The sequence below is a fragment of the Dermochelys coriacea genome, chromosome 7 (genome assembly GCF_009764565.3).
Source record: "Dermochelys coriacea isolate rDerCor1 chromosome 7, rDerCor1.pri.v4, whole genome shotgun sequence".
NCBI lineage: Eukaryota > Metazoa > Chordata > Testudines > Dermochelyidae > Dermochelys > Dermochelys coriacea.
In genome coordinates this window covers 57,807,117-57,819,426 of record NC_050074.1, presented here as the reverse complement: position 1 = coordinate 57,819,426, position 12,310 = coordinate 57,807,117, and the positions used below count along the sequence as shown (strand labels likewise).

The 12,310-nt window shown below is 45.3% G+C and overlaps 1 protein-coding gene across 1 annotated transcript; it reads right to left on the bottom strand.

Moving 5' to 3' along the window:
- Positions 1 to 252: 252 nt before the first annotated feature.
- On the bottom strand, positions 253 to 11,975 carry LOC119858993 (beta-microseminoprotein A1-like). The gene is made up of 3 exons (XM_038410601.2): positions 11,890 to 11,975; positions 6,168 to 6,273; positions 253 to 565 (listed from the first exon to the last, which is right to left on the bottom strand). Exons 1-3 carry the CDS (start codon positions 11,972 to 11,974, stop codon positions 478 to 480), a joined length of 279 nt encoding a protein of 92 aa, XP_038266529.2. The 5' UTR covers position 11,975; the 3' UTR covers positions 253 to 477.
- Between the last annotated feature and the right edge of the window lie 335 nt (positions 11,976 to 12,310).

Sequence of the window (12,310 nt, the reverse complement as noted above, 5' to 3'; positions counted from 1 at the left end):
TTCAAGGAGGGGTTTGGGAAGGACAATCTTGTCCATCAAATATCCGTGATCACTCATGAACTTGCAACAGCTTGAGTTCCCTGCTGGAAAGAAAGTAAAGGCTCTTTCAGAATCCTTTATAGCATGCGTGCTTCCTCCACATATGTCCAGTTGGTTCCAGCAACAGTGATGGTGAGGGAAAAGATCAAGAAGATTCTCCTGACAGACCTTTGATTCTGCATCAGAGTTTATTTTAATCTAATGGTCATCAAAAAGAATTTACAAGATCTGAGCTCATAGCTCGAGGTATGCCACCGCAGATAGTAACAGAAACACTCTAGAATCAAATATAGGGCTGGTACTCTCACACACTGAATTGCTTAAGGATTCTTAAAAACAACTGTGATCCAAAAGGATTTGCCTGGATGCCAATTTTGATTATCTGAATGGGGTTATTTGTTAGCCCATGAAACGATGGCCTCACAGGGCTTAGAGGGGTCACCTTCTCCACCACTTTGTAGCTACGGTTTCCTCATAGAATATACTTTCACATTTCTCTTTGTCGTAGTCAGTAGAGGTAGCAACGCTGCCAGTGGAAAGGCAAAGCAAACACAAGTGTATGAGATATGTCAGGATACTACAGAGAGACTGCAATGTGGGTCTGACTCTCACTTGGTTACTCTGGATTTATGACAGCGTCAATTCACTGAAGCCAAGGGGGACTTATGCTGAAAGTAGTGAGTGGAGAATCAGGCCCTTAATAGCCTGTTGTGTACCTGTGTGCAGGCCAAAGCTTTAACTGTTGGCAAGTGGCAGTTATTAGGAATTGTCCATTGTGCTGATGTGTCCTAGTCTAATGCTATTTCATGATGCTTAGTGGAACTCGAATTGAGCTGCTCTACATTCTGACAGACATTTTGTCTTTTTATCGTCTCTCTGGCAAACCAAGAGCAAAAGTCCATTTATTTTATGATCCCTGCGTACGAGTGTCATGTCTGGGCGAACCCACCCAGTGTTAGGTTCTAACATTGGAGCACCTACAGTATTTCCCTTGGAGGTTTGTAGGCAGTCGTCATTGCTATCAACACTGCCAAATTTCTATGCCCCACTGAACGGGGAAGGGAGCTAGTTATACGTACATACTGTACTTCACTGGGATTGGTGTGAGGGTTAATCAGCAATTTAAAAAATAAATCATAATAGGGGGTGTATTATTATTAGGGGTAGAACTGTAGCTCTATGTGTTAGCACACTGAAATTAATTTAAGACGGGCTTTAGAAATGCCTGTGTGGAATGTATATTGGGTGTGATTAGACGTTTCAAATGGTTCAAATGGAGGATTCTCTGAACCTTGAAGTCCTTAAACCACAATTTGAGGACTTCAATAGGTCAGACATAAGTTAGGGGTTTGTTACAGGAGTGGGTGGGTAGATTCTGTGGCCTGCGTTGTGCAGGAGGTCAGACTAGACGATCATAATGGTCCCTTCGACCTTAAAGTCTATGATTCTATTATTCTATTTAGAGAAGTGTATTTCAGGAGCTTTTCTCACTCCAAATTCTCATATATGTTGTTAAGAGTGTCCCAAGATGTATTGAAACAGGTGACCTGTGTTGAGGGAAAAGCTAATATGTGCAGAGCTGGCACCTTTTGGCGCCAGCCACTGTCTGTGCAGCACAGACCGCAGCACATTTGGGGAATCGTTTCGGGCCTTGAAACTGTTCAGCACAGACCGCAGCACATTTGGGGAATCGTTTCAGGGCCTTGAAACTGTTGTCCTTCCTGTCTTTGTGGTATGCGAGGCAACGTTGTATAACTGCATGTTCCGTTTTAATGATAAAGTTGTTGACATTCTCAGAACACGAGAAGCACTCACCAGAGAATGGCTGAGGATGGGGTGAGGATGGAATTCATTGGTTAAGGGTGCCGATGCACAAGGGCAGCACGTGATGTCCAGATGGTATATAAGCTTTGCATAAACTGTATACGTGTCCCCATCCTGACTAGCGGGGGGGGGGGGCACCACGCTCGAGCGTAATACATTAACAACAGACTGGAAACTCTTGCAGATCTGGACCTGTTTTTGGTTGCCTCAGCCTAAAAACTTGAAACCGTGCGTGACCGATCAGGTATAATTCGCAACAGGTTTTGGCACCCCAGATGGGACCTTAGGCTCGTCACAAAAGGCGTACTGAGGTCGCATTCCTCCTCGCGGACAGCTCTAGCCAGCAAAAGGTGAATTTACCTTGGAGAATTCCGATGGGGGGAAACACGAACAGTCGCTCGGACGATAAGGTGGCACATTAGGTGTCCCCTCGGTTGCCCAATTATGGGCTCTGGGCAGAGTATCAAGAAGGGGACCCCTTTGGCGGAAATTCTAGAGAATTGGAAGAATATTTCAGGCACCCATGGGTTAAAGAAGAAGAAAACTATTGTTTTATGTAAAGTAGAATGGCCAGTAATTCAGGCCCTTCCTCAGGTATCTATGCAATGGCCACCTGACGGGTCATTTGCAGGGGAAATATTGACTGCGTTGAGAAAGAGGCTGGAAGATAAGGCTCCAGCCCAGATGGATTACTGGTTTTTGGTGCCTCAGCCTAAAAACTTGAATCGTGCGTGACCGATCAGGTATAATTCGCAACACCTGCAAAAACACTTCTTAAAACATTCACAGCTTCTCTGACAGCAGATTCTCCTACAAACAAGCATCTCTAGGGGACCCTCATTAGCTCCCAGTGAGACATGGACTACTGGAACTTTTTACTTTGAAAGAGTTACTGGGCCTAGAGGATGGGGAAAAAGCCAGTAGATGTGATATATCTTCATTTTAGTGAGGCTTTTGACACAGGTCCCATGTGATTCTCATAAGCAAACTGGGGAAATGGGGTCTAGATGAATTACTATAATTTGGGTGCACAACTGGTTGAAAGACCACACTCAAAGAGTAGATATCAATAGTTTTGCTGTCAAATGGGGAGGGCATATCTACTGAGGTCCCACAGGGGTCAGTCCCTTTGTCTGGTATTATTCAGTATTTTCATTAATGACTCGGATAATGGAGTGGAGAATACGCTTATAAAACTTGCAGATGATACCAAGCTGGGAGTGGCTGCAAGCACTTTGGAGGACAGTTTTGAAATTCAAAAAGACCTGGACAATTAGAGATTGGTCCCAAAATCAACAACATGAAATTCAATAAAGAAAAGTGCAACGTATTACACTTAGAAGGAAAAATTGAATGCACAGTGACAAAATGGGGAATAACTGGATAGGTGGTAGTAAGGCTGAAAAAGATCTGGGGGTTATAGTAGATCACAAATTGAATATGAGCTGCCAATGTGATGGAAAAAGGCTAATATTCTGGGCTGTATTAAGAGGAGTATTGTATGTAAGTCATCAAAGATAACTGTCCCTCTGTAGTCGGCACTGGAGAGGCCTCTGCAGGAGTATTGTGTCCACTTCTTGGTGCCACATTTTACAAAAGATATAAGCAAATTGGAGAGAGTGCATAGGAGAGAGTCCAGAGGAGAGCAACAAAAAATTATAAAAGGTTTAGGAAACCTGACCTGTGAGGAAAGGTTAAAAAAAAAACTGGGCATGTCTGACTTGAGAAAAGAAGGCTGTGGGAGGGGGGACCTTATAGTCTTCAGATACCTTTAGGGCTGTTACAAAGAGGACATTGATCAATTGTTCTCCATGTCCACTGAATGTAGGACAAGAAGTAATGGGCTTAATCTGCAGAAAGGGAGCTTTAGGTTAGATATTAGGAAAAGCTTTCTAACTATATGGATAGTTAAGCTCTGGAATAGGCTTCCAAAGGAAGTTGTGGAAACCCCATCATTGGAAGTTGTTAAGAACAGGTTGGACAAACACATGCCAGGGATGATCTAGCTTTACTTGGTCCTGCCCCATCATCAAGTCCAACCCTCTGTGCTATCTCAAGGTCCCTTCTAGCTCTGCATAGAGGTTTTTAAGGCCTGGCTTGACAAAGCCCTGGCTGGGATGATTTAGCTGGGGTTTGTCCTGCTTTGAGCAGGGAGTTGGACTAGGTGACCTCCTGAGGTCTCTTCCAACCCTGGTCTTCTATGATTCTATGATTTCTACAATTCTATGCCCATAACTCAAAAAGTTCTGGATCAAATTAGTTCAGGTTAAATTTTACCTTTAGGCTGAGACCAAGCAAAGAATATTACATGCACATGCACACACACAAGGAACATATTTCAAAGGTGGGCAGTTAAAAATGGGTGGTGTGTGGAGTTAGAATGGCAGTGCCTTCTCTATCTCAGCTACAACTACTGTGAACTCTACCATAGGATGTAAATTACTGTATTATGAGTAAATTAGGATAGTCTAGTAGTTGGAGCAGGGGACTGTTCATGCTCAGAGTGTTTGAAATCACAATTGATGCACATTTTGTACACGGGGTCCATCTTTGAACCCAAATCTGAGATCCGAATCCCCCTCAAATTTTGGGGGGTTTATAAATCTTACTCTCAATCCAAATTGTTGTGGCTTAAACCCACTTTTCATTTATTTATTCTTTAATATAATCACTTGTTGAGTCAATGTAACAGCAAAAATTTCTCTCAGGAGAGCTGTGCCTTTGGGGTATTTGAGTGCAGTGTATAGAACCCATCCTACGATAGCCACTAAGGGCTTAACAAGTAGGCTAGCTACCTCCTCGGCGGCAGCTAATTGCTGGGACATGGACAGCTGGAATAAGAAGGCAGCAGATAAGACAAGGGGTTGCTGCTAGAAAGGCTGGGAACTCGGGAGAGGAGACTTCTCAGCAAGCAGACTGGCAAGATGCTGCACCAGGAGTTGGACTTCCAGAGAGAGACAGAGAGGGGTCTGGAGAGTGTAGTGATGTAGACAGGTGGAGCAGGTAGGAAGTAGGCAGGGCAACAGCAAGGGAAGCAGCAAGTGATTGTAAGGAGCAGGTCCTAGCTGCTTAAACACAGAGTTCCTGGGCAGGAACCCTAGAGACAAGGCTGGGCCTGGATACTCTAGAAATGGGGATAGTAAAGTGTCATGAATATAAAGGGAAGGGTAACCACCTTTCTGTATACAGAACTATAAAATCCCTCCTGGCCAGAGGCAAAATCCTTTCACCTGTAAAGAGTTAAGAAGCTAGGACAACCTCGCTGCCACCTGACCAAAATGACCAATGAGGAGACAAGTTACTTTCAAAGTCTGGAGTGGGGGGGGGGACAAAGATTCTGTTTTTGTGTGTGATGTTTTTGCCGGGACCAGAGCAGGAATGCAGGTCAGAACTCCTGAAAAGAGTTAGTAAGGAATCTAGTTAGATATGCGTTAGATCTTTTGTTTAAATGGCTGATAAAATAAGTTGTGCTGAATGGGATGTATATTCCTGTTTTGTGTCTTTTTGTAACTTAAGGTTTTGCCTAGAGGGATTCTCTGTGTTATGAATCTGATTACCCTGTAAGGTATTTACCATCCTGATTTTACAGCAGTGATTGTTTTACTTTAATTAAAATTCTTTTTTAAGAACCTGATTGCTTTTTCATTGTTCTTAAGATTCAAGGGTTTGGGTCTGTGTTCACCTATGCAAATTGGTGAGGATTTTTATCAAGCCTTCCCCAGGAAAGGGGGTGTAGGGCTTGGGGGGTATTTTGGGGGGAAGACGTCTCCAAGTGGGCTCTTTCCCTGTTCTTTGTTTAACACACTTGGTGGCGGCAGCATAAGGTCCAAGGACAAAAGGTAAAAGTTTGTACCTTGTACCTTTGTTACCTTTTTAACCTAAGCTGGTAAGAATAAGCTTGGGGGTCTTTCATGCAGGTCTGTACCCTAGAGTTCAGAGTGGGGAAGGAACCTTGACATAAAGCCTCCCTGAGGAAGAGGGTGCAGGGCTGGGGCTGATGACCTATATAGGGACACTGGACTTTCAGCCTGTGGGACTCTTTATTACCCTGGAAGGGATGTGATTATAAGTGACCTGGCCGGAGGGCCGGCGTGGTGAGGTGAGGTGGACTGTTGCAGGGCCAAACAGCTGTCTGGTGGGGGAAACCTGAGGCAGAGTTGCTGCAATGCCACTCAGGGCTGCAAGGGGATGGACTGGCTGCGACGTCACCCACAACAGCTTTGCATTTTTTTCCCCACAGAGAAATCTGAGCGTGTGGCCTGAACCCTGCAGGAAAAATCACTGTGCATATATTTTATACTCACAGGCTGCAGCAGCTCATCATTTCCTTGATACCGCTACAGCTCTGGCAATCCTTCATTTTCCATTTGGAGTTTAATTCATGTAGCACTCCGTTCTCATCAGTGCAACCTGAAAGGACATAACCAACTTGCTGGTACATGCCAATAGTATAATTAACTTAAAATTGTTTATGAAATTTGGGTTTGATTTTGTATATTTAATATGAGGCTGGAGTGTAGTTTGTTCTAAGTTTTATATAGCACCGTAAACTCTCAGCCTGCTAAGACCCATTTGCTGCCCAAAGGACGTAACAATCTAAACAAGAGGAGACAGACCAATGTAAGACCCTGGACAATTCAGGGGACAGAGAGGATTGCAGATAAGGCGGGATTGCTTGGAAAGCTAATTCTCTGCTCAGATTCCACAGAATCCCGTTATAGGCACACATTTTTAAGGCCTGACCTAAAGCCCATTGAAGTCAATGGACAAACTCCTGTTGACTTCAGTGGCCTTTGATTCAGTCCCTAGTACATTTCAAATTCTTGTGATTAAGGCCCTAGCTTGGGACTCAGGAGATGTGAGTTCAATTCACAGCTCTTCCAGAGATCCCTTGTGTGACCCGGGGTAGGTCAAATAATCTTTCTCTGCCTCCATTCCTTATTTGGAAAATGGGAATTACTTCATCACTGGGGAGGTAATGTTTCATTTTGGGTCAGTAAAATGATCTGAAATCTAGATCTGAATTACCAGATCTGAAAATAAGAGCTGCACAACTCCCAGAAGCCAGCCCCCCACAGCCTTCATCCACTTGTGCCTTTTATGCACATGTTTGGCTGTTCCTTTGAAAATCTCTGTACAAATGCCACTTATGCCCCAAAATCCATGTGGGTAAGGGCTCTTTTGGCTGTGCAAGCTTTCAGAAAACTGTCCTGGAATGTGTGGCATCACTAACACTTCCCCAGTCTCCCTTTCTCTCATGGCCTCAGTTTACCACCTTCCTGCAACAGTAGATCTGTATTCATGACTCACCATCCATCCCCCATCCCTCCCCATCTTCCCTGGTTTCTTGTCCCTGGTTAGGTTTCAACAGACAGGTGTTAAATTTAACGAACAACTCTGTTCTCAGTGATGTGCATGGAAAAGGCCAGATTTCACACTGAAATCTCCTGAGGTAGTGCAAAGAGGCCAGAAATGGGCTGCATACAGCCAGCAGGGAATTCCCCTGGAATAGGGGAACTTTTTGCTGGCTTGCACTAGCCTCCTCCCTCCCCAGGGGACTGTGACACCTATCCACCAGTGGCTACACTAGTGGCTTAGAGCAGTGTCTCAGTTGCTCTGAGCTTCATTGGGAGTGGCCAATTAGCCCTCAGAATCCTCAGGAAAAGGCCTGGGTAGAGACCGTTGAATCGTGGAAGTCAACGAATGGCTACGCAGGTGGTGTCGGAGAGAAGGTTTTGGATTCTTTGACCATGGGATGGTGTTCCAAGAAGGAGGAGTGCTAGGCAGAGACGGACTCCACCTAACGAAGAGAGGGAAGAGCATCTTCGCATGCAGGCTGGCTAACCTAGTGAGGAGGGCTTTAAACTAGGTTCACCGGGGGAAGGAGACCAAAGCCCTGAGGTAAGTGGGGACGTGGGATACCGGGAGGAAGCACAAGCAGGAGAACGTGAAAGGGGAGGGCTCCTGCCTCATACTAAGAAAGCAGGACAAACAGCAAGTTATCTCAAGTGCCTATACACAAATGCAAGAAGCCTGTGAAACAACCAGGGAGAACTGGAAGTCCTGGCACAGTCAAGGAATTATGATGTGATTGGAATAACAGAGACTTGGTGGGATAACTCACATGACTGGAGTACTGTCATGGATGGATATAAACTGTTCAGGAAGGACAGGCAGGGCAGAAAAGGTGGGGGAGTTGCATTGTATGTAAGGGAGCAGTACGACTGCTCAGAGCTCCGGTATGAAACTGCAGAAAAACCTGAGTGTCTCTGGATTAAGTTTAGAAGCATGAGCAACAAGGGTGATGTCATGGTGGGTCTGCTATAGACCACCAGATCAGGGGGATGAGGTGGACGAGGCTTTCTTCTAGCAACTAACAGAAGTTACTAGATCACAGGCCCTGGTTCTCATGGGAGATTTCAATCACCCTGATATCTGCTGGGAGAGCAATATAGTGGTGCGCGGATAATCCAGGAAGTTTTTGGAAAGTGTAAGGGACAATTTCCTAGTGCAAGTGCAGGAGGAACCAACTAGGCGCCTAGCTCTTCTTGACCTGCTGCTCACAAACTGGAAAGAATTAGTAGGGGAAGCAAAAGTGGATGGGAACCTGGGAGGCAGTGACCATGAGATGGTCGAGTTCAGGATCCTGACACAGGGGAGAAAGGAAAGCAGTAGAATACGGACCCTGAACTTCAGAAAGCAGATTTTGACAACCTCAGGGAACTGATGGGCAGGATCCCCTGGGAGAATAACATGAGGGGGAAAGGAGTCCAGGAGAGCTGGCTGTATTTTAAAGAATCCTTATTGAGGTTACAGGGACAAACCATCCCAATGTGTAGAAAGTATAGTAAATATGGCAGGCGACCAACTTGGCTTAACAGTGAAATCCTTGCTGATCTTGAACACAAAAAAGAAGCTTACAAGAAGTGGAAGATTGGACAAATGACCAGGGAAGAGTATAAAAATATTGCTCAGGCATGCAGGAGGGAAATCAGGAAGGCCAAATCACACCTGGAGTTACAGCTAGCAAGAGATGTTAAGAGTAACAAGAAGGGTTTCTTCACGTATGTTAGCAACAAGAAGAAAGTCAAGGAAAGTGTGGGCCCCTTACTGAATGAGGGAGGCAACCTAGTGACAAGAAAAGGAGTACTTGTGGCACCTTAGAGACTAACAAATTTATTTGAGCATAAGCTTTCGTGAGCTACAGCTCACTTCATCAGATGCATTTGGTGGAAAATACAACCTGGGGTATTCTATCTGCTACCCAAGATCCATAAACCTGGAAATCCTGGACGCCTCATCATCTCAGGCATTGGCACCCTGACAGCAGGATTGTCTGGCTATGTAGACTCCCTCCTCAGGTCCTACGTTACCAGCACTCCCAGCTACCTTTGAGACACCAGTGACTTCCTGAGGAAACTACAATCCATTGGTGATCTTCCTAAAAACACCATCCTAGCCACTATGGATGTAGAAGCCCTCTACACCAACATTCCACACAAAGATGGACTACAAGCCGTCAGGAACAGTATCCCCGATAATGTCACGGCTAACCTGGTGGCTGAACTTTGTGACTTTGTCCTCACCCATAACTATTTCACATTTGGGGACAATGTATACCTTCAAATCAGCGGCACTGCGATGGGTACCCGCATGGCCCCACAGTATGCCAACATTTTTATGGCTGACTTAGAACAACGCTTCCTCAGCTCTCGTCCCCTAATGCCCCTACTCTACTTGCGCTACACTGATGACACCTTCATCATCTGGACCCATGAAAAAGAAGCCCTTGAGGAATTCCACCATGATTTCAACAATTTCCATCCCACCATCAACCTCAGCCTGGACCAGTCCACACAAGAGATCCACTTCCTGGACACTACAGTGCTAATACGTGATGGTCACATAAACACCACCCTATATCGGAAACCTATTGACCGCTATTCCTACCTACATGCCTCTAGCTTTCATCCAGATCATATCACACGATCCATTGTCTACAGCCAAGCTCTATGATATAACCGCATTTGCTCCAACCCCTCAGACAGAGACAAACACCTACAAGATCTCTATCATGCTTACAACTACAATACCCACCTGCTGAAGTGAAGAAACAGATTGACAGAGCCAGCAGAGTACCCAGAAGTCACCTACTACAGGACAGGCCAAACAAAGAAAATAACAGAATGCCACTAGCCATCACCTTCAGCCCCCAACTAAAACCTCTCCAATGCATCATCAAGGATCTACAACCTATTCTGAAGGACGACCCATCACTCTCACAGATCTTGGGAGACAGGCCAGTCCTTGCTTACAGACAGCCCCCCAACCTGAAGCAAATACTCACCAGCAACCACACACCACACAACAGAACCACTAACCCAGGAACCTATCCTTGCAACAAAGCCCATTGCCAACTGTGTCCATATATCTATTCAGGGGACACCATCATAGGGCCTAATCACATCAGCCACACTATCAGAGGCTCGTTCACCTGCGCATCTACCAATGTGATATATGCCATCATGTGCCAGCAATGCCCCTCTGCCATGTACATTGGTCAAACTGGACAGTCTCTACGTAAAAGAGACATTAAAAAAGGGAAGGAGGAAGATCCTGGGAACTACAGGCCAGTCAGCCTCACTTCAATTCCTGGAAAAATCATGGAGCAGGTCCTCAAGGAATCAATTCTGAAGCACTTAGAGGAGAGGAAAGTGATCAGGAACAGTCAGCATGGATTCATCAAGGGCAAGTCATGAGTGACTAATCTAATTGCCTTCTATGACGAGATAACTGGCTCTGTGGATGAGGGGAAAGCAGTGGACGTGTTGTTCCTTGACTTTAGCAAAGCTTTTGACATGGTCTCCCACAATATTCTTGCCAGTAAGTTAAAGAAGTATGGGCTGGATGAATGGACGAAAGGTGGCTAGAAAGCCGGCTAGATTGTCGGGCTCAACGGGTAGTGATCAATGGCTCCATGTCTAGTTGGCAGCCAATATCAAGTGGAGTGCCCCAAGGTTCGGTCCTTGGGCTAGTTTTGTTCAATATCTTCATTAATGATTTGGAGGATAGTGTGGATTGCACCCCCAGCAAGTTTGCAGATGACACTAAACTGGGAGGAGAGGTAGATACGCTGGAGGGTAGGGATAGGATACAGAGGGCCCTAGACAAATTAGAAGATTGGGCCAAAAGAAATCTGATGAGGTTCAACAAGGACAAGTGCAGAGTCCTGCACTTAGGATGGAAGAATCCCATGCACAGCTATAGACTAGGGACCGAATAGCTAGGCAGCAGTTCTGCAGAAAAGAACCTAGTGGTTACAGAAGCTGGATATGAGTCAACAGTGTGCCCTTGTTGCCAAGAAGGACAATGGCATTTGGGGCTTTTTAAGTAGGGGCATTGCCAGCAGATCGAGGGACGTGATCGTTCCCCTCTATTCGACATTGGTGAGGCCTCATCTGGAGTACTGTGTCCAGTTTTGGGCCCCACACTACAAGAAGGATGTGGAAAAATTGGAAAACGTCCAGCGGAGGGCAACAAAAATGATTAGGAGACTGGAACACATGACTTATGAGGAGAGGCTGAGGGAACTGGGATTGTTTAGTCTGCGGAAGAGAAGAATGAGGGGGGATTTGATAGCTGCTTTCAACTACCTGAAAGGGGGTTCCAAAGAGGATGGATCTAAACTGTTCTCAGTGGGAGCAGATGACAGAACGAGGAGTAATGGTCTCAAGTTGCAGTGGGGGAGCTTTAGGTTGGATATTAGGAAAATGTTTTCACTAGGAGGTGGTGAAACACTGGAATGCGTTACCTAGGGAGGTGGTGGCATCTCCTTCCTTAGAAGTTTTTAAGGCCAGGCTTGACGAAGCCCTGGCTGGGATGATTTATTTGGGGATTGGTCCTGTTTTGAGCAGGGGGTTGGACTAGATGACCTCCTGAGGTCCCTTCCAACCCTGATATTCTATGATTCTATGATCTGCGATGTTCCGTCGCCAGAGCTTAGGCACAGCCAGCAGGATTTCTTACCTTGTGCATCATATTCCTTTCTTTTCAGCCAGCATTGTGCATCGCATAATGTCACTGAGAAGACAACGATAAGGAGGCCCAACATGTGCATCTGTAAATGACAGATGACTCAATCGTAGTCACTTGAAGGTTCATAGCTCAAAAATCGCTTATTGGCATAGAAATAATCAGAACAAATCTCCTTATTGATGAATACATTCACAGAGGGAAGCTATTCCTTAGCAAAGCACTTAAGCATGTGCTTAATTTTATTTTAACATACTTATTTAAGCCTATGGTTACTTGCTCTGCTGGATCAAAGCCTTAGAATCAGGTGGAGGCTTTTTCTACAGGGGTAGAAATCCCTGGGAGCAATTGTGAGTATGAACTTTATCTTCATATAAGTCGTCCATTTATTATAGTGACATCTCATTCTGCCCAG

Excerpts from the sequence above, each read along its gene's own strand:
- LOC119858993 (XM_038410601.2), bottom strand. The coding sequence starts at position 11,974 with ATGTTGGGCCTCCTTATCGTTGTCTTCTCAGTGACATTATGCGATGCA. Across the intron at positions 6,274-11,889 it reads AAAGGAATATGATGCACAAG|GTTGCACTGATGAGAACGGA; the intron begins GTAAGAAATCCT and ends ATGTCCTTTCAG. Across the intron at positions 566-6,167 it reads ATGATGAGCTGCTGCAGCCT|CGTTGCTACCTCTACTGACT; the intron begins GTGAGTATAAAA and ends TTCCACTGGCAG.